Source organism: Neurospora crassa, linkage group II (assembly GCF_000182925.2).
Source record: "Neurospora crassa OR74A linkage group II, whole genome shotgun sequence".
NCBI lineage: Eukaryota > Fungi > Ascomycota > Sordariomycetes > Sordariales > Sordariaceae > Neurospora > Neurospora crassa.
Genome location: NC_026502.1, coordinates 4,352,824 through 4,376,671, shown reverse-complemented (window position 1 = coordinate 4,376,671; position 23,848 = coordinate 4,352,824). Strand labels below are relative to the sequence as shown.

Genomic DNA, 23,848 nt, shown 5'->3' with positions numbered 1-23,848 from the left:
ATTGGCAGCCATTATTGGTAAATTGGTTGGTGTTCTGCGTGCGGACGAAAGATCGTGAGTGACCCAGTGCCACAGCATTGGACCTGCAACATGCATGTTCCTGCAGTAGTTGAGCGCCAGTTGTACAAACAGATATGTAAACGTCAACATGGAGGTCAGATTGGGCTCAGCTCGCTGTCTTTGTCCTTGTTCAAAGTTCTTTCTTCACTCCAGAATCTTTCCAATTTCAGTCACTCCGCCGCCTTGTCCATTTCTTCACTTTCTCCTCACCAACCTCCCCTTGACCCATTGCTCAGCTCCGACTGGCCTGCATTTAAGAAAGACGAGAGCGTAGACTCGCAACCATGCTCAAACTCTCTGTCTTGTTCGTCCTCACCATCACCAACTCCATATCCTGTGATCCCCAGGCTCCGGTTCTTGGCAGCTGACGACATGTCCCGGCATCTTCGACTCTGCCTGGCCGCGTGATGTGTGCCAGTCGAATGGGCCTCTTCTTCCCTGGCTGTCTTGAGCTGACTGTCACAGACTCCATAGCCCGGTGAAATCATGGAAGGATCTTCTTCTACCATGCAGGAGTCAATGTAAAAGGCTGGACAGACAACGGCCAAGAGTTCACTGGGCCCAGCTGCGGTGGTCAGGGCGGCGGCCGCGCTAGATGTTTTGTCGAAAGTTCTGCTTCTCGACCTGGACGGTGATGGTGACGTTGATAACTTATCTATGTCTCGTGTTAAGGTGACGTTTGAGCAAGACATGACGGGGGATGACTGCCCGTTTCCCATAAGCGAATAGTTTTGTCTGGGGCTGTCAGGATATTCACCCGGATACGTCTCATCGGGCAGCTCCTCGCTCACCACGACCATGGTTGACAACGGAAGCAGCCAATAGGCTTCGGAGCCCGCTACTACCCAATCTTTAGTCGAGTAATGTACCCTGTCCTCCAGCTTCTGCAAGTAATGCCAATGATGACAAGCCCTCTTGCAGAAGCGGTCCAGATGGTCCTTGAAACGAGTTCGTTCTGACTGTGACAACAACGGCCCGAGGCAGTCATCCACACTGGCTTTCACTGTCTCTATCTTGGCCTTGACCTTTCTCTTCCAGACGTCCTTATCGATGGAGCCGAGGAGCACGGAGCGCAGATAGGCCTCTTTAGCGGGATCCATGGTGTTGAGTAACCTGCTAAACTCGTCGTTGGCACGGGGGTCCTCAAACAAATACGTTGGCTGAAAGACATGCTTCTGTAGCTCTGCATAAAGGACAGCGAGAGCAGCGACGCCGCGCATTTGCTTGGCGGCGGCAGTGTTGGATAAGGGCAGTGGAATCCGAGCTTGGTGAACAATGTTGTGCTTCTTTAATTGATCCCACAGGGTAGCGTTGGCTAGGGAAGACTCGGGAAGGTCTGTCCCAAAGAATTCCTTGGCTAGATCGCAAGCGAGGTCGAAAATCTTGGTGAAGCGAGCGGTTCTGGACATCGGTGTCGTCAGAATGATGAGCAGACATAGTAGGGAAAGGGGGACAGCTCACATTTCTTCCATTCTTGTACATGCAGGTTTCAATGGCACCGAGAAATTTTCCAATTTCTTGAGCACTTGCATGTAATGATCCAATTCGCGTCTAGTCAACCCCAATTCTTGCTCAATGGCTTCCCTGTCTTGGGTCTTTTTGCGCTCCTCCTCGAGACTTTTTCTGAGGTCCTCGATTTCGAGTTCCGCCCTTTTCAATGCGTCTTCAGTCCTGGTTATGTTTTGGGCCCCTTCTTTGAGTTCATGTGTCTTGGCCGTGAGTATTGAACCAAGGTGGTCGGCCTCCTTCTGAAGAGACTGGACTTGCTCGTCTTTCTTTTGCAACTCTTGGCATGACTTGTCCAGTTTCGCTTTGGCGTTGTGCAGGCTCTCGAGGTTCACCTCCAGAGTCGTTGTGAGCTTTTTGACTTTGTCGCGGAGCTCGGCATTTTGGTCAAAAATGCCCTTGAGCTTCTCGTAGGATGTGTGTGCAGTGATATCGTGAAAGAGCTGAGAGACCACCTTTGCGTGGTCTGTTTGATCTGAAGACATCATATGTTGAACGTGGGTACGTTAGGTAGTAATGACAAGCAGAATGCAGAGCGCGGATGGGCGTGTGAAGAAATAGTGATGGGTGTGATATCATGGAAGTTGTGCTCTCACGATCCTAGTCTACCAGAGCACTCCGCCAACAAAGCAAGGCATTGTTTGCCTGCCTTTGCTAAGCTCACAACGCTATTGTGTCTTTCATCACACGGCAAGAATCCGTAATGTCGACCATTCGGGAGGAGAAATGGGCAGGATTTCCGCCTCGGAAGCGCAAACTGAGGGCCTCGCGCGTAGATCCGTCACCTAAGGCTGCTGGCAAGTCCATGATGCCGGCTGTGAGAAGGCACCAAACGTTGAAGATGACAAGACATGCCTCATGTCTAGTGCCAGGTCCTAGCGTCGGCGTTTGACCTGGTCTGGTCCATCCATGCTGGGCGAGTGTTTGGTGCTGCGGCGGAAGCAACCAACCGCTGCCGAAGGCCGAACGACGATGTCGACTGTGACATGCGGTCAACTGGACACTGCTTGACCAGACGGCATTTTTCGATTCGTGGTCACCATCCTTGCACTCTGAAACTGAACTCTGAACGCATGTTTTCCGCTTTCGTTTGAAGAAACAGCCTCTGCTGACCTTGTCTTCTTGGTCGGCTCTCGTCAGGTAGAACCCGACATGGCCCGATGGACTCTTCCCCTCATTCCCTGCCCAATTTGACATTTCGTCAGTTTGCTCCTTCTCCTCATGAATGCAGTCAAGAGTGAGCGTCTCAACCGCCACCAATCCATCCACATCCCACACTGTCAACTCCATGGTAAGTACCTCCTCTCATCTAGACCGTGACACAGGATGGTGGTTGCTCGATCTAACCCCGCCTCCCACAAAATCGACCGCGAAATTTGCCCAATCGCATTGATTCGAACGTCCCCAGATCCAGGCGCATAGATCGCTCCGAGACAGGCATCCCTCTCAGAGATGGGCGCGCCGATTATCACGGATTGAGACGAGGCCGCCGGGAGTGGCTTGAAGCCCTAGCGACAGGACATCGGAAAAAACAAAGTTGAAGTCGACATGCCTGATGGTTGACACAAGAAAACGATACGTACCTTGACAGCTCGGGCCAGGTGGACGAGACAGCTGGCCAAGGGAGAGTTATGCCGCTTTAGGTTAGACTTTGGACCAAGATGATCGCAGGGACCACCAGCCACTTCACACCGGCGATGTGAGCGCTGTGCTTCTTCCTTGGCGTGGCCTAGAATCGACTTTGGGTTCTTCGCTGCAACGAGACGATGCGACACAAAGACAAAAAAAGGTAACCAGACCGCAATCCCGGTGCCACGCCGTTCGACAGGGACTCTACCTAACTTATATTACGACCTCCCCTCTCTTATACATGTATATCATCACATGTAACACATCTTCCCCCGGGTGGCTTTTGCACTTTTAGTTTGTAGACCATGCCCATTCACGATCCGTGAAACATTCCATTTCCTATCGTCATCTTCACTTTTTCCATCCCGAGCTTCCATATACCCTTCGCGCTTGTCTGCTAAAAAGACCACGACTTGCACAAGGAACTCACTTCATCATACTTTCAATCCCCACCAATAACGGACAATGAGCTTACCCAAGCCATAGTCCAAATACTTTGGTTCCGCCGCGACAATCCTTTACAATTTTTGTGAGCATCTTGTCCTGGAAAGCAGCTAGCCATGACCAGCTCAGGGCATGGTGTTCCCGCCAGGAACGGTGAACATGGCGTATCCGTCATCTCAGCCTCTTCACACCAACGGATAGTTCACATACCGAACATTCTTCCTCACGAACGAGTGTTTCCCATTCAGATAGGTACTGAGTTGTTCAAGCTGTCCGGCGCCTCACTTTCCTCCGATGGTTGGTCACTTCATCCCTTTCCTACCTAGGTACACTTCATAAATGACTAACACATCCACAGCCCCCTCCTACTTCTCGCAGTACTTCCTCTGCCAACTCAAGCAAGCCTCCGACGCCGGCCAAGACCCCTCCACCGCCATCCGCACCCTCTACATCGACCGCGACCCCGTCACCTTCAAAGACATCTCTCTGCACCTTCAGGGCTACCACGTCCGGCCCCGGGACGCCACTCACCTTGTCCGCCTCTTCGCCGATGCCCAGTTCTACTCCCTTCCCAAGCTCATGTCCCAGCTCTACGAGGAACCCATTCACATCACCATCGGCTCCACACCCTTCCAGATCCCGCGCGAAATCTTCTCCCTTTCTGGACCCGGGAACACGCCCAACTTTTTTACGCTCGGGTTTGCCATGTTTTTCAGCAATCCCGAGGATTTGTTTCCCGGTTTGGACAAGGAGGGACTGATTCGTCCGCCGTCCATCGTCGCGCCTAATGTACCGAATCGCAGTGCCGAGGTCTTTCAGGAACTACTGCATATGCTGAGAGGGTACCCGGTGAAGATCCGGGATGAGAGGCATCGGCAGGAGCTTCTGAAGGACTGCAGGTGGTACAACTTCAAGGGCCTGGAGCAGCGGTTGATCCCGCATGAAAAGGGGTTCAATCAGGTCAGGGGACGGGAAGAGATTGTGCTGGGGTTGAGAGATATTATGAAGAGCGGGATAAGCGTGGCTAATGAGCCGGTGGAGGGAGATCCGTTGGCGGCGTGGGTGAATTATGCCAGGCCGTATGCGGACGACAAAGCAATGGAACTCGTACTTGAAATCGGCGAAGAAGCCACGCAGTTACACATTGGACCGGGGGGGAAGGAAGAAGTCAGAGCGGAGTTCTTCACGGACATCAAGGCGAAAATGGCCAAGTTATTCGAGGTCATCGCTACCAAGCTCAACTTGCCCCCCTTCACTCAGCCCTCGGGGCTATTGATGGCCAAAGGAGGGAGGGGTAGCGAACCGTCCACGTCAAGAGACGCTCTTCTCAGCGAAGATCTCGTCCGCGTCATCCTCGACCCCGAAGCAAGCATAACATTAGACGGCCAACCCTGGACAGCAGACGAGTCCGATCAGACTGCCCATCCATCATTACCCGCAAATGGAACCACAAACAACACCCCCGGCACTACCATTCCATCTGCCTCCTCGTCCTCCGGCGGCCCCTCAACAGCTGAAACCCCCGATTCCATCAACCCCAGCACCAAACCCTCCCCCTTCCAACAATCATCATCACCCGACGAAAACCCCAACCCTCGAAAACGCCGACGCCTAGACTCCAGTCCGCCCTACGGAGTGACCAGCGTTTCGACCTCATCACCACTAGGCGGCGAGCAATGGATCGTCAAAACCGGCCAGTGGCGGCTGCGTATTCAGTCAAGTCCCAACCCCAACCCGGCTAAGGCGTCGGTGGTGGAATGTTGTTTGGTGGCGGTTAAGCTTGATGCGCTGAGCAGCGAGAGGAAGAGGAATGAGAGGAGGGGGTTTTTGGGTGGTTAGGTACCTGACATTGACATGAGGGTGAGGCCCTGGGGGTACTGATGGGATGGAAACGGTTGATGGGGTGAGAGAGAATGGAGGGATGACGTGGAGGAGCAATGGGGAAGAGTTAACTGGATGGGGTTATATCGATCACATCAGATTATGAGCATACCTTATTCTACATTAATACGAGATGGAAAGTTGGAAAGAGGATAGTCAATGCAAGATTCTCGTGGCAGGTGTTGAATGCTCATTTTTCTTTAGGACTGTCATTGTAGTTTCCTACTTGGTAAAGAGCTTCAAGCAATAACTCCCAGATCACCAATTCCAAAGCAGATATCCCAACCCCAACGCCTATATAAGTAATATACACAAGATTCCAAAGCGTTGATAAAGTCCTATCACTTCCATCGCACGTTTCCGATCATGAGACACGTCCATCTAGTGCGCGATTTGAAGCCATCCGAGCACCTATCTAAATCAAGCCCCTGCCTTCGCACTCCGCCCCGCCATTCTTTCGATCTATTTGATATCCCATCCTAGCCAAGAAGCACGCCCAAAATCAACCGCTGCAACGTAGAAAACGCCTGTCCCAATGTTGATTGTGATGCCCAACACCCAACGCCCAAAGCACACGGTCGCAGACAAAAGCCAAGGGCAGCGAAAAGCCAGGCCCACCCATGAAGCATCCCCTTTGTTTTTGAATGCTTTCACCCAGCTGCTGGCAAATCCGACCGACGAATCCTTGGATGTAAACGGCACCAGGGGCCTGGAAGGTCATGGTCGCTCTGCTTGCTTTGTTCCCGGCGGCCGGGCAGCGACGCTGTTATTTTCTGGACGAGGTCGATCTGATCTCGGATCAAATCAAATCGAGTTGGTTCTGGTTATCATTATCGCCGGTTGAGGGTCATTCGCATCGGCGGGGGACAGCAGAGGATCTGTCGACTGGTACATTGGCTCGGTCGGCTTGTTTAACTGGCTGGCTGTGCCAGCGGGGCGTGATCTCGATGCAAACCAGGGCGAGGACGGCTGGTATGAACTGGACTGGGCTCGAGAAAGCAATCGGCTTGCTTCTGCTGTATCATTGTGGCTTTGGTTGCAAGTTGATGTCGGAAAGGCTGGTGTTATCCTAACCTTCAACCTCGGTGTACGGAATCATGAGCGCCTCGTTGCGAGCCACTTCTATATTCCGCGCCTCTTAGATTTTTCATTCGACTTCGTAGTCCCCCATTAAGCGGAAACAGCAATAGACGCCGCGGCATCCGGTGCCTTGGGGAGGTTATCCTGTTTAGGTAATCATCCGTTGGTTAGCAACACTGCTGCATTCCACCCAAAACTCTTCTCGCCTCCATGTCCTGGTCCCTCCCCCCACACACAGAAAATGGCAATACTCACAACTTCAAAAATGACCCTGACCATCAAGCTACAGCTCGGGCAAACGGCAATGTCCTGACCGTCCTGGAGGTCGGCGAGCGCAATCTCGAACTTGTCGCCGCATGGGCAGGGGTACGAATACGTCTGCAGCGCTGGGTCGTAGGTCATGTCTTCGATTTCGACTTCGTCGTAGATGGAGTATTCTTCGTCGGACATTTTGGTTATTTCGATTGAAACTTCGCGGCTTGTGGGATCTGTTCGGGTTGCAAATGTCGCGAGCTGGGCTAGATAGTATCGTTTGGATGGTGGAGCGAAAAAGTTGGGAGTGTTGGTTGGATTGGAGGCTGATGATATGATATGTTGGAAAGTTGAAGGAACGGACAGGGAAAAAAAAAGAGTCAGCGCGGCGAGCGGGACAGTGGAGGGGCAAAATGTCAGATGTGACGGGAACTGCAGTGAACTTTTGGCGCGTGCGGCGCGCGGATGGAAGTGTGGGGGTGGGCAGAGTATCTTACCGTGTAGTACGCCAAGATTGGGCAATGCGTGTAGGTCAAAGCTGTGTAACTTACCAAGACCTCGTATTGCTTCGTCACTACAGCGAATCTTCCTCAATCGCTGTAGTCATGCTACGCAAAAGACATGCCATGAGACCAAGCGCAGAATCCATTTATATAATGGCAAAAGAGAACCAAGCTATCCCCAAGGCTCGAAAAACTTTTCTGAGATTGCATATCACCGAAGAGCATGAAGATGAGCATGTTGTCACTGGCTGCAGGGCTCTCATCTTTTACTTATAAAGCCTAGGTATGAACCTTACTTTCAACAAGGCCCTATGGCGCAACGGTAGCGCGTTCGACTCCAGATCGAAAGGTTATCCGTTCAAATCGGGTTGGGGTCATCCACAATATCTTTTTGGCTTTTTGCTATTCATGCATCTGCGACCAGCAACCATCTCGTGTTTCTTTTTGCGTTTTGCGTGTTGAAGTGGTGGTCAATCTCCTGACATCATTTCCCTTTCTTTTCTTTGGTCGAAAGAAGTAGAGTATTTTTTTCGAACGAGTTGAGACGCTTGGAGGTCATATTCACCGAAAGATTAAGTAGGAAAAGAAACTCATTATCAACTCTTTTCTGTATGTACCAGATACGCCTCCTCATGCTTCTCTGCCTCCTTCTGGCCATCATCACATAACATTCACCTCAAGAACTGCATCTTCAAGAACCTCGCGTCCTTTCGCCCACTCGTACCGCTACCCACACTTCCTCTTTGATTTGTTCTCACGAAACCCCAACTATCTGGACTTCCATCCTCAGATCCACCTCCCAATACTGTTGTTGATGCTGTTGTGCCTCCATTTCTCCTCCTCTCTCACCAGGAACTTATCCCCAATCCCCTAACATCATTACCCTGAATTCAAGCTCTGCCGCACGTCTCCCCTTGTCAAATCATCCCTTCGATCTTAACTCGATGCTTCACTCTTCAGTCTCCGCGAATCTCCTCACCCAAACCTCCCCAAATAACGAAAATGAAACCAGCACCAAAGTCCCTTCGTGTGTGCTCAACAACCAACATTAGCGGACTCAACAACATCATGATTTGGATAACCACTACCACCGAACTATACCATACCGTCCTTCTATTCCCAACTCTTCATCATCAGAAAATAGACACCACGCATTCCACAGCATTACATCCCAGCCAATACCTCGCTCACTCGTTTACTTTCCCATCTCAAACAAACAACCAAACACCCCCAACCATCAACATCGAAACCGAAACCCAGACAACTCAACCCAGCCCCGAGACATCACAAACATTTTAACCCAAAAGACTAGGAAACCTCTTCTCACAACAAAACCATCCCCACCGCCGCAAAAACACCCAACCCCACCGCCGGTCCCTGCAACGGCACCTTCCCAGCCGCAGCACTAGGCACCGAAGACGGGGACGCAGTAGAAGTCGAGGTGGAAGTGGACGTGGTGACGCCCGAAGAAGTGTAGCTGCTGGTGGTGCTAGAGGAGTAGACGGTGGTGGTTGTGGAGGAGGTGGAGGTGGAAGTGGTGGAAGAGGAGGGTGTGACTGTTGTGGTGGCTTGTTTTGTATTGATGTTAGTAGGATGAAAAAGAGAGAGAGTGGTAGATGAAAGGCAGAAAGAGAGTGGTTCAAAAGAGGAAAAAAAAGGAGAAAAGGGGAGAGAAGGGGTGGTTAGGTAGGGATAACTAAAATCCCAGAGGGGGAAGCGACGCAACAGGAGGGTCGTCAGGAAGAGGAGGGGGATCCTCGTAGGTCTGCTCGTTCTCATCCTCATTCCCAGGCACAAACCCCGCAGAATCAGGATCAGGAGACAGCGAGTTAACAGGAACAGGACGAGGAGTCTGAATGGGAATAGGCGCTTTCGGGGGAGGAAACGGAGGAAAAGTGACCGGGAGAAGAGGAGAAGGAGGTTGATGGGGATGACACGGTCCGACATCACGCGCAACCCGATCCAGCCTGTCCGTCCGACCCCGACACCCCTTGGCAGCAGGCGCAGGTGGAATAACACCACCACCACCTGTAACACGAGGGAGAGCCGGGAATTGGATCATGCAAGCGGCTAGACAAGACTGGAGGCGCTCGTTTTGACGAGGAGGTGCTGTGACAAAAACACCAAACAGTTGGAAAAGGCAGTGAGAACGGACGGACGGGACACCCAAGAAGAAAGACTTACTCAAAGAAGTTGAGGTCGGCGTGCTCACGTAAATACTGGTAATGGTGGTTTGAGCAGCAGCGAGGCTGGCAGTGCCGAGGACAGCGAGGAGAGTGGAGGAACGCATCTTGCTTAGATGACTTGAGGACCGGTCGGTGGCTGGCTTGTTTTGGCTTTGGTAGAGTTCGTTCTTTTGATAGCGAATGAGTTGATCCTCTCTTCGTTCGAATTTTGTCTTGCTTTAGCTTTGAGGGAAAACGAGAGCAGAAAAGGATGATGAGGCGTTGAGAGGTAGGCAAGATGACGGAGGAAACGAGGGGAAGGAGACGGCTATTAAAGGTTAGGTGAGGGGAGGCTGGAGATGAGGTGATCAGATACCAAGACGCGGAAGATGTCTGGATGATGAAAGAGGAAGCTTGCACTGCCTACCAGGGACGATTACAAGAGAGCTGAGTCCAAGTTCCAGGAAGGCTGTGGGCAAGTCCAACGCCGGATGAACACTCGGCTTCACTTCAGGAGTGAGGTCATCATGGCTGACATTGGAGCTTCGTATCCCCTTCAAGGAGTCGAGTACACCATGATGCTGACACAACTACGCAATCAACAGGGATGACCTGTTCCTCCGAGCCTGGACTCCTCAACTCATTCTGCCTTCGGAGCGGGGAGATGGTTTCCGAAGTATGCTGATGTTCTCGTAACTGGCAAGCCTCGCAATAGCGCCAACCTCTTCACGTGCTCCCCGAAGCTGATTACTTGGATGGCTGCTGAGTACTATAGTTACGAGCAGCCGAACATCCTGTGTGCAAGGGCAGTGAGGTCCGACCGCCGGTGCTCGAGCCTCCGGGCCAACTCTCCGGAACTCAAGCAGGCGAGCGAGTTCCAAGCCAGGCAGAACAACGAGCTCCGAACTAACATACCTGGGCTCGCCAGGGAAAGAAATGTGCTTGGTTGTCCATGAAGCGGCTCTGGCTCTTCCTTGCCCACGGGGTCAAGACGATACAGTCGATGCTTTGAGGCCTCCAAGTGTAAGTAATGCAACCAGCTCAACACCAGGCCAACCATCGCCACATAGCCGTGTCCTTTGAACATGAGAGCTTTGACACAAACATCCGTCACCTAGATGAACACAAATCTATTCATCGCTAAAACTTTTAGCCATCCATGATATCAAACCCAAACAAATGACATTCATCAGAAAACCATCACTGCCCACCACATAGATTTCCCATCTTACCACGCATCACACCTTTAAACATTGGTAAAGAAAAAGCTGGGCTGACCAGGAAGAGCAGCCTCAGCCATTGGCGCCGTGACCTCGATCTCAGCACCACCATTCGTCAAGTCCTTGCCCGTCTTGCTGCCCTCCTCAACAAGGACAACCTGCACGCTCTCCAAGCCAGCAGTCCTCTTCAGACCGGGGATCATGGCCAACAGCGTCGCCTTCTCATCGAAGGACAGCTTGCGGCTAAGAATCTGCTCAGCGGGCTCGCCATCCTTCAACCTCTTCTTGAGCGCCTGAACGAAGGGCATGGCCTTCTTCATCTCTCCCATCTTGGCGATGCGGCCGTTCAGCTCCTTATCGTCGATCTTCTGAGTGCCGGTAGCAGCGTCCCAGACCTCAGAGAGCAGGTCGATGTACTTGGCCTGCCAGGTAGGGAAGTTCTCGGTGGCGAAGATGGTAAGCTTCTTGGGCTTTTTGGGGTCGAAGTCGGACTGGCGACCCTTGGCCATCTTCTTAAGCTGGGCGGCCTCGGCGGAGTTGATGGCGGAGGAGGTGGTGCGGACGTAGTCGCGAGCGGCAGTGAGGGCGGGGTTGGCGGCGGGGACCTCGGGCCAGCGGGCGAACTGGATGGACTTGGGCTCGCCAAGGCATTCTTGCCAGACGTAGTCGGCCCAGTGAGGGGCAATGGGGGTGATGACGAGGGCCTGGAAGACGAGTTAGTACCGAAGGCGAAAATGTTGACGAGGCAAGGAAAGAAAAAGCGTACCTGAAGACGGATGTACTTGGTGACCAAGTCCTTGTGCAGAGGAATGCCGGCAGCAGCGCAAGCCTCACGGTACATATCACGAGCGTTCAAGAAGTCGTAGTGAGCAGCCTTGAGAGCAAGCTTGTACGAGGTCTCCTCGTAGTGCTTGCGGGCCTCGTTGACAAGGGCGTTCATCTCGTTGTCGAACAGGGCATCCTGGAAGCTGTTGAGCTCGCCAGTGCGGAGAGACTCGTCCTTGAGAGTCTCCTCGATCCACTCCTTGTTGGTGTAGAAGCGGAGAATGGTGTTGTCGGCAACATCTTCGACAAAGTTGGAGTCGGAGATACCATCACCGGCATCGGCAAGAGCAACACGGGCGGCGTCGGCACCGTACTTCTTGACGACATCGTCGAGGGTCATGAAGTTGCCAGTAGACTTGGACATCTTCTCGCCGTTGAGCTGCAAGTGGCCGTTGGCACGGACGGACTTGGGCCAGTACTCACGGGGGAAGAGGGCGATGTGGTTGTACAGCCAGAAGGTCAAGTGGTTGGGGATGAGATCCTTGCCCGAGACACGGATGTCGAGGGGATAGAAGTACTGGAACTCGCGGCGCATGGAGTCGAGGGTCTCCTTGGGAATGCCGGACTTGGTGACCAAGTGGTCAGACAGCTCGGTGCGGCAGAAGATGTAGTCCCAGACCTCGTCGATCATCTGGTCAGCGCCAATGTTGCCCTTGCCCTTCTCACGACCGAAGAGGTCCCTGTGCAGCCAGTGGGCGACAGTGTAGTAGGCCATGTAGACGGTAGAGTCAGAAAGAGACTCGACAAGGAAGTTGGGGTCCCAAGGAAGCTTGGAGCCGAGACCGTAGGTACGGGCGCAAGCCCACTGCTTGAGCCAGCCGATGACGCCCTTGAAGGCGTGCTGGGTGTCGGCGTAGTAGGTGTTGATGCCCTTGCCGTCCTTGTTCTCGACATAGTCGTAGAGGACAGTGCGCCACGAGTCCTCACCGTAGTCAATGTACCACTGGTCCATCAGGGCGACGGAGCACTCGTCGCCGGAACGGGAAACGACCTTGTTCTCGGGCTCGGAGTAGGCGAAAGCGTCACCGGCGTCGATGAGCTGCTGGCGAACCTTGGGCTTGGCGGTCTCGACCTTCTCGCCCTTGAAGTCACCGTAGTTCATGATACCCTGGTAGAAGCCCTCCTTGTAGGCGAGCTCCTTGGCCTCGAGGAGCTGCTTGGCATCCTTGGGAGAGTTGATCTTGAGCTTCTTGACGAGGTAAGGGGCAAGGAGGTCGGAGGTAGGGGTCTTGATGACCGAGACAATCTCCTTCTCGGCCCACTCCTTCTGGATGCCGTAGAACTCGGGCTTCTTGGCGAGCTCGGTCATCATGGCGCAGTCGTCGGGAGAGTCGGAGGGAACGGAGGTGACGACACCGGTACCCTTGGTGGCCAGGACGGTGTCCATGGGGAGGACGTAGACCTCCTTGTGGACGGAGAGGGGCGCGTTGACGAGGGTACCGATGAGGTCGGAGCCGACGATATCAGCAGCCTTCTCAATGACGCCCTCCTTCTCGAAGATGCCCTGGTAGGCCATGTTCTTGGCGGCGCGTTCCGTGATGACAAAGTACTCGTTCTCGGCGGCCTTGAAGACACCGTACTTGAGGGCAGGGCCGACGAAGCAGCAGACCTGGCCGTACATGGTCTCGGGACGGAGGGTGGCAGGGCAGAGGTAGACGTTGGCGCCCTCGGGGAGCTTGCCCTTGAGAGCCTCGGCAGCCTTGGGCGCCCACTCGGTGACCTTGAGCTTGAGGGCCGTGTACTCCTGGGGAAGGACACCCTCACCCTCGCTACGGTCGTGGTCCATGCAGGGCTGGCCGTCCTTGATGGAGTAGATGGTGTAGCGCTTGCCGAACTTGATCTTGTTGAGCTCCAAGAGGCGGTTCATCTGCCAGCGGACAAAGGCATCGTAGTAGGGGTTGGCGTCGGTGGTGACGAACTGACGGCGCCAGTCGATACGGGCACCGAAGTTGGTGAGATCCTTCTTGCACTCGGGAGGGAAGTAGTGCAGCCAGTACTGGGGGTCGGCGAACTTGTGAATCTCCGAGACGGGGATGCCGAGAGACTTGAGGATCTGGAACTGGTACTTGGCGCCGCCCGTCTTTGCGACCGTCTTGCCCTTCTTGGCATTGAACTTGGTGAGGTCCTCCTTGGTCTTGGGAGCAGCGGCAGCGGCAGGGGCAGCACCCTCGACGACCTCGTCCTCCTTGTAGCGCTCAAACTCCTGGCCAAACATCTCAATCTCCTTGACCAGCTTGTCGGCCGAGGCCTTGATGGGCAGACCGGTGCAGTGGTAGCCCTGGGGGAAGAGGGCGCGCTTGCCCTGCATGCGGGCGAAGCCGGTGTGGTACTCGATCTTGGAGAAGCTGAAGGCGTGGCCGGCGTGGAGGCGGCCGTTCATGTAGGGGTAGGCAATGGTGCCGAAGAACTTGGGGTGCTTTTGGCGCAGCTCATCGGGGGTAATGGCGTCGAGAGGGAACTCGGCGGTGGAGGGGGCATCGACCTCGAAGACGCCCTCCTGCTCCCATTTTTGCTGGTACCTCTTCTCGATCTCGATGAGGGTGTCTCTCTTTTCGGTGCCCTTGAGCTCCTTGGTCTTGGAGGCGGAGACGGAGAGGTTCTCGACGCCCTTGGCGACGGCTGCTGTGTCGGCCATGTTTGTTTATGCGGTGATGTCTGGTCTTGGTGGTGAAGAAGAAAAGAAAAGACCGAAGTCGGCGACCCGGACTGCGAATTCTCTGTTTCGCAAACTGAAAGTGTTAGAAACTCGGCATTGACTGTTGTACCTACAAGCACAGCACAGCGAGGCGACAAGAACTGAAGCCAGAGCTAGAATACTAGAGGAGAGTGCTGCTGCTGCTTGGGTTGTTTGACGGGATGACTGACCTGTGGAATTGAGTCAGATTCCGGAAATTTTGGGACGACAACGGCGGCAACGGAAGGGAACTCGCTCAGTCAGTCGCCTCCAGCAATCCAGATTCTTTGGTTTGGAGGGGCACGGCAACGGAACTGAACTGAAGCACTGTAACGCCCGGGCATTTCGCGGGGTCAGTGCAGTCCAGTCCCTCTCAGGCACCGCCCGACGGCAAGACGGCGGCATCTACTGACTCCAGTCCCTTGCCGCGACATCGCTTGGCGGACTGTGGCTTATGTACCGGGCTCTATCATTTTAGTCGGTGGCTAAGTAAGAGCTACGTACAGTAGTGTAGACCTAGTCAATCTGCTGAAGTTACTCACCAGCCACAAACTGACCTCTTATCTTATCGGGCAACCTCGAAATGGCCTTGGATCCATGCAGTGATCAACTCCATCATGAGCTCCATATGATCCATCTCACTCTGTCCCCAATGACCAGTCTCCCCTGTCACTAACGGGACTCCCCTCTGAACCCTATTGTTACGACTACTCGCGTACACGTATCGTCATTATCGTCACTTACAACAACGAACTCCTCACTTATTAACAGACAACGACAAACAATGTTCCGAACAGCCATCCGGCAAGCCGCCCAAAAGGCATCAACATCAACAGCCGCCAATTCCAGCGAGCTGCCACAAGCCTTTGTCAAGCTCCCCCACATCAGTCCCGCCCTTCTCACACAGTACCCGGCCAAGAAAACATGGCCGCCCGATTTCAAGACCATGAGCCCGCAGGAACAGCTCAAGTACGAGAAGCGGTACAAGAGGAAGATTCACCACATTGCGCAGAGGCCGAGATGGAACAAGATGGTGCAGTTGGCGCAGTTGGGGACTATTAGTTGTGGGTATTCCACTGGGTGTGATTTGATGACCTGATGTTGATGGTGATCTAGTTGTCCTCATTTACTGCCTCCTATTTGCGGACTGGAAGGACGAGAGGCAGCCTTTCTATGAGGTATGTTTGCCCACTTCACTTCTTGATGACCCATATGTGCCTAACTTCCATGCTCAGTTCCGACAGTGGTTCTGGAACTCCCTTGGCTTCGAATATGAAGCTCCCAAGCCCGTCGCGAGGATCCAGTCCCAGGAGTCGCAGGCTAGCGTCCAAGGCGGGTCCCGTCCTCGGCAGATGTAGTGTTGGACAGACAGGGCTGAGGCTTGGGATTGACAGGACCAAGCCGATTGTATCATGCTTTGTATAGTATCCTTTTGTGGGTGTTTGGCGTTGTAATACCTTGGGGAGGTGTGGGTATCTATGGTTTCTGCTCCTTGTTGGTATCATGCTTATGTGGCATCTTGTCGCCTTCTTTGAATGACGGTTACTCGAAGGCTGTATGAGCTTCGGTCCCGGATGGCAGCTTCCAGTCTCTTCACGCACAAAGCCACCCCCTAGGGACCCCGAACACCGGAGCGCATTAATGTAAAGACCATGCTGGCTCCTAGAACCTCATCGCCCACTCCAGACAAAATTCCCTCCCATTCCCAACCCAGCCCCCAGTCCACTCCCTAGCCCCATGCCGCCTCCCCTACTCTCGTTAACCGGCCTCTTGGCCACCGTCCCCTGCGCTCTCACGCCCTGCACAATCTTCTCCATATTTGTCTCAATCACCACTCCTCCCACAATCATCTCGCCCAGTGTTGCATGCAGTGTCTCAAAGTTGAAGATCAGATCCAACTCGCACACATTCTCAAACAACCTGTCCAGAGATTCGACATATACTTGAATCAGATCGATAAGAGCCAGTGGCGACTCGGTCGAGGTTGAGATGATGATGAAATAGAGGGTAGCATAGTTGCGGTAGGTTACAAGGGAGGGGACGTCGTTGTGTGGTTCGGACGAGGAGGTGGAGGTGCTGGAGGCGGCGAGGAGGGGCGGGAGGGGGAGGAAGTTGCAGGAGCCCTTTGGACGGTTGGCAACGAGGGTGAAGATCTCGGAGATGAGTCGTTGTTGGATTGATGTGTCCTACAAATGGGAAGAGAGGTGTCAGCAGTGGCTGTGATGAGGAAGGGTAGGCGATGGAAGTAGAAGGGGAACATACAAGTTGGGTGTAGAATTTGGTGAGGCGCGGTTGGCCTTGGCCGTTGAAGACGAGGAATGCGTTGATCATGGTGGGCGCGCGGTGTGACAGTTTGGGAACCTGGAAGTGGACGGTGTTGAAAAAAAGACGGCAACGACCAGCGCGCTTCAAAAACAGCGAGAGGGTGACTTGGTTGAAACTGAAGAAAAGAAAATAAATGAGAACCTCGTTGGACACTTTGTTGCACTTGGCGGCGGCAGTCGCACAGAGCCCAGCGCAGTGCCCTGGCTCTTTGGCTGCAGTTGCGGGAGGCAAAAGTGGATATTAATCTGGACTCGGCCGATCAAAGTGTGGTGGGGGTGCGATGACGTGCGCCCGCTAAATGCGCAGAGGCACGCGCCTAGCAGACGGCAGCAAACGGCGGGGAGCAAGCGTTAAGAGGGTACCTGCATCAATGCGAAGATTCTGCCGTACTTGCATGTCCCTTTGCATTGCCATATTAACTGACCCTCAGCTAGAGCTTTCCGCCGCTGCTAAGGCATGACCCCGTGCCTGCCAGCGCTCTGCTTTCAGTTCCGTCTGTTACATAAAGTGGAAGCCGGGGAACTGAACCATAGCGCGCCACCCGGGTTGTAGAAAACCATCTTGGGAAGAATTTTACAGTTATTTTTCATTTTGACCTGAAACTGATCCATGGATCAGTTCGACTAGAAATTCGTAGACTGTAAAAGTTTATCATTTTTGAAAAAGATAATTTTGGAATAAGATAAAAGTTTAATAAAAAAATTAATATATATTAATATTTATTTTCTTATAACAAGATTAGCTTCTCGAATACTTTATTTTAATATTAAAGTATATTTTAAAATGTAAAATGATTTTCCATTAATTAGGACTATTTTAATAGAATAAATTGATTTTGAACTTAAATTTACTTATTCAAAAAATATAATTATAATTTATATTATAAGTAAGAAGGTTAATACTAGATTTCTTTTTCCAAATAAATTTAAGTATATATAAGAGTATATCCAAAAATGTTGACTACAACAAGGAATCGAACACGGATCTAATAATGAAGAACTACTTCATTAACTACTTAGCCACTAAGCCAAATAGTTATTTCTGAAGAAAAAGTTTATTTTTTTCCAGTTATAAAGAGAGAGTTTAATATTAAGTATAGATAATAAGATATAACTTTAAGCCTTTATAAATAACTATATATACTAGGAAACTATAATTGTAAAATTTTAAAGGTTATTATAGAATATTAGTGTAAAATTACTATAAGAAAATATATTTGGAGAATTTTATATTAATATAAGAAGTACAAGTGTAAAATCTTACTCGAAGAAAGTATTTATTAAATTAACAATTTATTAAATAGGGAAATTAGTAAAATATAAAATAAAATAAGACCTATATTTATTATATTAATATAACTTTTGTCACAGGGTTAGCCTGTGTGCCTTGTGCCTGGTGCCAGCGTACAGTAGCTTCTAAGACTGCCGTACGCTGTTATTACCGCCGGCAAGCCGACTATTGCCGGCAGTTGATTGGTCAGAACGCTGCCTGCCGCGGGTCTATTAGATCCGCCGGCGGTTGCCTTCATAAGGCCAGCCTTCTAGGTACTCAATTATACTTCTCTTCCTTTCTCCTTCGTACAATTACACATAGTCACATCTACCATCTACCCTTTGCCCGTAATAATTAATTGCACCTTTTAACTATTATATTTATAGCACAAAAACCTCTCTTTCAACGTACAATTAATTTCCAATATTAGCGCACGCGTATAGGAATCGCCTCGTCGACGAATCGCCGAATTTAGTACCCTAAAACCCCGACCGACAATTATAGTTACAACAATCGCAATCCTAATCCCACTCCCTTTATTTAGTAAATAAAGGTAGGCATTCTTTATTTAAGGAATAAGAGACCGCCTTACATAATTACTTATTTTTCTTATATTAAATAACGAGAATAGTAATTATATATCCTTCTTACTTATTAATAATACTAATAATTTTATTAATTTCGGTATTCCTCTTAAAAGTATACTATTTAATTTAAATAATATTTATAAAATATTTAATAAAATTATTAATACTACTAATGTTGCTGTTTATTAAATAGTATTTATTAAGTTCCTTCCTTCGGTAGCGGTTAGCGACCTTCTTATTAGTATTAATAACGATGAGGAGAAGAAGGCTATTCCTTGCGCCTATTTTAATATAGTTAATAATATTGTTTAAAACCCTACTTTCTACTTGATTATTACCCCGCTCGGTCGCCTTTATTATAATAACTTCGCTTAATATAAGGATATTACTATTAACTTCGAATGTAGCGAGGATGAATTATAGATTGTTTGTATAGTAGCTATTAAAGTTCAAAATGATTTCGATTAGAAGAACCTCGATTATTTTAATTTAATAACTAAATTTAATATTCTTTAAAAGAAGTTTAATAATTTTACTATAAATTATATTATACTTAAATCTTATAATACTAATATTAGGTCCTTATATAATAATTTTATTAAAGTATTTAGTACTAGCGTTAGTAAAATATTGTCTTTAAGGCAAATTATAGAAAATCCGCCGATTTTTACTAGTAAGGAGAATATTAATACCGCTCGTAAGTGCGAAATTTTTAAAGTATAGCGTTTCTATATCTAATCTTAATAGAAGTATAATCCCCTCCTATATATTAATAAGGATATTAAAATTATTTGTACTGTTATACTATTAGGTTTTAAGATTTTATTTAGTATTTAAAATAATTTAAATATTATTTAGAATAGAGGAGATACGGATTCCTAGTATTGGAAAATAGGCGCTGAATTTATAGAGTACTTAATTATTTATTTTTAGAATATTAATTTAAAAATAAATATTAGCCGTTGCTTTGAGGAGTTTTTTATAAAAAATATATTTTTTACGGAATTCGAATTGGAGTTTACTAATTTAATAAATTTTTGTAGCTTCGATAATTCTATAAAGGTTTATTACCTACGTAATAAGATTAATAAGCGCCTTTGTAACGCTTTTATATATTATAACCTTCTTAAGGCTAACGATTTTAAGAAATAATTTATAATCTATTGTACTATTGCTAGTAATTTAGAGAATATTAACTATTGTTATAAAATAAATGCCCGGATCTTTAGTAATAGTACTCCTATTGGTGGAGGCTCTAGTAGCACTAATATTAATACGGGCGGTACTAATTCGTATAATACTAATAACGTTCCTATTAATTAGGGTAGTAATAAAATGGACCTCGATGTTGTCGATTTTACTATTTTTATTTATAAGGACGTTTTTAATTAATATATTTACGAAGGTAAATACTACTATTATAGTAGTAACGGCTATATTATTTATAACTACTTTGCTTTAGTTAATTATAGTTCTTAAGGCCCTTAGTATAATAAGGGTAAGAAGAATAAAGGTAGGGGAAGAAGTAAAGGCTATTATAATAGGAAGGAAGTTTGCGCTATTAAAATTGTATTTGCTACCGCCGCTACTACTTTAATTGTAATTACTACTACCGCTATAGCCGGTAATAAATATTATAACGAACCGGAAAATGCTTAACTTCTATATTTAATTGTATATAGAAGCCTTTCTTATTATTACTATAGAAACGAGTTTTAAACTTTATAGAGTTAAAGGGTTTAGAGGAAGTTAGAATATAATTGCTAAATAGTTCTACTTCCCTAAATTTAATACTTTTATTTTCTTATATTATAATTAGATTGTATAAAAATTATTATATTACTCTTATTAATTTTGGCTATTCCGTATTCGCTTTTATCGATTATTCTTTTATAATTAAATATAACCTTCCCTATTTTCGTTTCCGCTAGGTAAAGAAGTTCGTCCTCGCCGATAGGGTAATTAAAGGTATTATTTTTAAAAGGGTAATAATTAAGCTCCGGATCGGATACTATAATAAAATAATTACCTTTTTGGTTTATAATATTTTAAAGAATTATTTAATAATTTTAAAATTCCCCTAAATACAATACTATAAGCCCGAAATTAATTACAACCGGTATAGAGTATATTTTATTAACTCTATTTATTAAAGTCGTTATTTGCCTATTAATTTTCTTAGAGATTAATTAACAGCGCTAAAAGCTCTTACTAACCTAATCTCGATCGTAGCTATTTATAGTAAGAATACCTTATTTTACTAACTAGCCCCGAAGTATAAAACTATTCCTCCCGCCCGGAGGATACTAATTATTAATCCTATTCGAATAGAATTAACGCCGCTACTACTACTACAAATACTAGTAGTAAACCTAAGGAACGGAATTATTTACCCTATTTAAGTAAAATCGCTACTACTATTACCGTTACTATTTTTTATAGTAGAGAATAATAAAAGGACTTCGTTTGCTCTCTAAGATAATTATTAATTTATTTCACTCCCTATTAAAGTACTAATAATTAATAGAGCCGGATTTAAGATCGGTATTATAGGTACAGCGGCCCTTCTTATTAAAATTAAAAGCCCGGCGTATTATAACCCCTATATCCATTTAAATAATTAATATATTTCCGTAGGTATAAAACGCCCCCGCGCCGGTTACTACTATAATTTCAATAGGACCTCTTCTATTGAACTAAGCAATATTAGAGAATTTAATATAGCTACTTTTAATTTCATTTACAAATTCTAATACTTATAGTTGTATATTATAAATTATATTAAATTCGAAAGGTTGGCTATTACAATTAAAATTCGGGATATAGATTTAATTAAGGAAATAATTATAAATATTATAGTTAATAATAGTTAGTAATATAAAGAAAGTCTCCTTCCCCTCCTCTACCCCTTTATTAACAATTTAATTAACGTTTATTTATTTAAGGAATTTCGGGAAGCAACGGTTCTAACTAAGGTAATTTATTTAATTAGTAACTTCAATTAGGACGTACTACTTTATAAAGAAATAATCCAGCAGGTATATTTAATTAAAATTTCCAATAAAGATACAAAGAAGTTCCTTAATAAGGCCGACCGCCCAGTTAAAATAAGAAACGAAATTATTACCCTCTTAAAAAAGTTAGAGGGTCGCCGGTATATTAACGAAGTAGCGGCGTTCTTCCCCTCCTTAGCTAAAGAAGTCCCGCTTTACTATTTATATAACTATAAGATTAAATTATAATTAGAGGTAATTCTTCCTAACGTACGGCCGCGCTATATATCCCTAATAAAGGTTAGTATTATTAAGAAGTAAATTAACGATAACTTAAAAAAGAATTTTATTTACCTATTTTAATTTATAATTATATTTCCTATTCTTTTAATTAAAAAGCTTAATAGCGGCGTCCGTATTTATATTAATTACTACGGTATTAATAATATAATACTAAAATTATATTACCTTCTACTATTAATTAAGGAGACCCTTAATATAATTTGTCGCGTAAAAATTTTTATTAAATTCAATATAATTATTATATTTAATAAAATTCGTATAAAAGAGGGATATAAATAATTTACCGCTTTTATTACTCGGTTTGGCCTCTACGAATTTATTGTCTACCTATTCGGCCTCTAGGGCGCCCTAAGGACTTTTTAGAACTATATTAATAATATTCTATATAATATCCTTAACGTATATACAATAATATACTTTAATAATATTCTAATTTATTTAAATAACGAGGAAGACTACGAGGATTACATTAAGGAGGTCCTCTAACGAATAATCTAAGCGGGACTTTAAATCGATATTAATAAGTACGAATTCTATATTATAAGGACGAAATACTTAAGTTTAATTATTATACTGGAAGGATTTAAAATAGATTTTAATAAGGTTTCTGCTATTGTAATTTGGGAAGTTCTAAAGACTAAGAGAGCGCTATAATATTTCCTAAACTTCGTTAATTTCTATTAATAATTTATTAAATACTTTTTAATTATTACTAGTCTATTATACGAATTAATAAAGAAGTTAATTAATTAATAATAGATTAATTAATATTAAAAGTCCTTTAAAATTTTTAAAAAAGCTTTTAATAGTAGTCCGGTACTTCGAATCTACAATTAGTCTAAATAGACTATTATTGAAACGGATACTTCGAATTAAGTTTATAGTAGTATTCTATCCTAGTATAATAAGAAGGGAATTTTATATTTAATTATTTACTTTAATTAATAATATTCTTTAATTAAATATAATTATAATATTTATAATAAAGAATTATTCGCTATTATTAAAGTTTTTGAGGAGTAGCGTCTTAAGTTGGAAGGTGCCTAAAAACCGTTTAAAATCCTTACTAACTATAAAAGTTTAAAGATTTTTATAATTAATAAGTAATTTATTCCCTATTATATACATTAGTTTTAATTCCTCTCCTATTTTAATTTTATAATTAAATACTACCCTAAATCTTTATAAATATATCCTAATATACTAAGTAGGAAGTTAAAAGACTTACTTAAGGATAATATTAATAAGAGGCTATTAATTAAAAATAAAATTTTATTTAACTATAATATCTTTATTAATAGAATATTTATTTTAGAGGATAGAAATAAGGAGGTTAATATTAATACCGAATATATTTATAATTTAAAGGTATTAAACAAAAAATTAATAAATAATTTAGTAGTAGAGGGTTATAAAAAGTCAATAATACTTTAAAATATTATTATATACCTAACGGACTTTAACCGTCGAATATAATTTAAAGAGGTTAAGGACTATATAAAATGGATCCCCTTCGCTGAATATTATACAATTTAAGGACGGGCGTACTTTTATAGCACTATCCTTATTAACCCTATTAATATAAAATTTTATTTCTCGCTCCTCCAATACGTTTATAATTCGCCGGCCGCCGGTTACCTAGGTCGTAAAAAGACTTACTTACTATTATTACAGTCCTTCTTTTAATTAGGAATATACGCTATAGTCCGGTCGTACTATAAAACTTATTTAATATACACTAAGTCCAAACTATTATAATACGCCCCCTATAATTTCTTAAAACTATTAATAGTACCCTTTATACTATAGAAGGATATTTCGATCGACTATATTACTCTATTTACACTCTATTTATACTATAAATAAGACTTTAAATATATTATTATTATTATTAATCAATTAATAAAAATATAATATTATATCCCTACTATAAGTTTAATAGTAGAGGAATTAATAGAACGTTTTATAGAGAGAGTCTATAGTATTTATAGTCTACTAAATTCTATTATTTCCAATTATAGTACCTAATTTATTTTATAATTCTAGAGAACCCTATTATTACAATTAGAGGTCGCCCTTAAACCCTCTTCGGCTTTCTATTCTATTACTAATGAAATGGCGAGGAAACC

At 45.9% G+C, this 23,848-nt stretch overlaps 7 protein-coding genes and 1 non-coding gene across 9 annotated transcripts; 3 read left to right on the top strand and 5 right to left on the bottom strand.

Moving 5' to 3' along the window:
- Position 1: 1 nt before the first annotated feature.
- Positions 2–3,326, bottom strand: NCU09467. 2 transcript variants are annotated; one of them, XM_011395335.1, is made up of 3 exons: positions 3,150–3,326; positions 1,522–2,747; positions 2–1,461 (listed from the first exon to the last, which is right to left on the bottom strand). In XM_011395335.1, exons 2-3 carry the CDS (start codon positions 2,052–2,054, stop codon positions 267–269), a joined length of 1,728 nt encoding a protein of 575 aa, XP_011393637.1. In that variant the 5' UTR covers positions 2,055–2,747; positions 3,150–3,326; the 3' UTR covers positions 2–266. The 2 variants fall into 2 exon arrangements, with proteins under 2 accessions (XP_011393637.1, XP_011393636.1); XM_011395334.1 differs by lacking the exon at positions 3,150–3,326 and having other exon boundaries at positions 1,522–3,134.
- Positions 3,327–3,374: 48 nt separating this feature from the next.
- Positions 3,375–5,845, top strand: NCU09466 (hypothetical protein). The gene is made up of 2 exons (XM_958128.3): positions 3,375–3,936; positions 3,998–5,845. Exons 1-2 carry the CDS (start codon positions 3,756–3,758, stop codon positions 5,476–5,478), a joined length of 1,662 nt encoding a protein of 553 aa, XP_963221.2. The 5' UTR covers positions 3,375–3,755; the 3' UTR covers positions 5,479–5,845.
- Positions 5,697–7,226, bottom strand: NCU09465 (diphthamide biosynthesis protein 3). Its single transcript, XM_958127.2, has 2 exons — positions 6,856–7,226; positions 5,697–6,744 (listed from the first exon to the last, which is right to left on the bottom strand). Exons 1-2 carry the CDS (start codon positions 7,048–7,050, stop codon positions 6,691–6,693), a joined length of 249 nt encoding a protein of 82 aa, XP_963220.1. The 5' UTR covers positions 7,051–7,226; the 3' UTR covers positions 5,697–6,690.
- Positions 7,227–7,660: 434 nt separating this feature from the next.
- Positions 7,661–7,732, top strand: NCU15284. The gene has a single exon. It is a non-coding gene; the product is annotated as a tRNA-Trp (tRNA).
- A 1,285-nt stretch (positions 7,733–9,017) lies between these two features.
- On the bottom strand, positions 9,018–9,645 carry NCU09464 (hypothetical protein; the record flags this gene model as incomplete). The annotated part of the gene is made up of 2 exons (XM_958126.2): positions 9,018–9,464; positions 9,540–9,645. 2 exons carry the CDS (start codon positions 9,643–9,645, stop codon positions 9,052–9,054), a joined length of 519 nt encoding a protein of 172 aa, XP_963219.1. The 3' UTR covers positions 9,018–9,051.
- A 540-nt stretch (positions 9,646–10,185) lies between these two features.
- leu-6 (leucine-6) lies at positions 10,186–14,413 on the bottom strand. Its single transcript, XM_958125.3, has 2 exons — positions 11,507–14,413; positions 10,186–11,444 (listed from the first exon to the last, which is right to left on the bottom strand). Exons 1-2 carry the CDS (start codon positions 14,198–14,200, stop codon positions 10,767–10,769), a joined length of 3,372 nt encoding a protein of 1,123 aa, XP_963218.1. The 5' UTR covers positions 14,201–14,413; the 3' UTR covers positions 10,186–10,766.
- Positions 14,414–14,701: 288 nt separating this feature from the next.
- On the bottom strand, positions 14,702–16,787 carry NCU09461 (AP-3 complex subunit sigma). Its single transcript, XM_958123.2, has 2 exons — positions 16,502–16,787; positions 14,702–16,425 (listed from the first exon to the last, which is right to left on the bottom strand). The coding sequence occupies exons 1-2, from the start codon at positions 16,568–16,570 to the stop codon at positions 15,910–15,912; spliced, it is 585 nt and encodes a 194-aa protein (XP_963216.1). The 5' UTR covers positions 16,571–16,787; the 3' UTR covers positions 14,702–15,909.
- Positions 14,850–15,983, top strand: NCU09462 (hypothetical protein). The gene is made up of 3 exons (XM_958124.3): positions 14,850–15,303; positions 15,356–15,417; positions 15,475–15,983. Exons 1-3 carry the CDS (start codon positions 15,024–15,026, stop codon positions 15,595–15,597), a joined length of 465 nt encoding a protein of 154 aa, XP_963217.2. The 5' UTR covers positions 14,850–15,023; the 3' UTR covers positions 15,598–15,983.
- Positions 16,788–23,848: the final 7,061 nt, after the last annotated feature.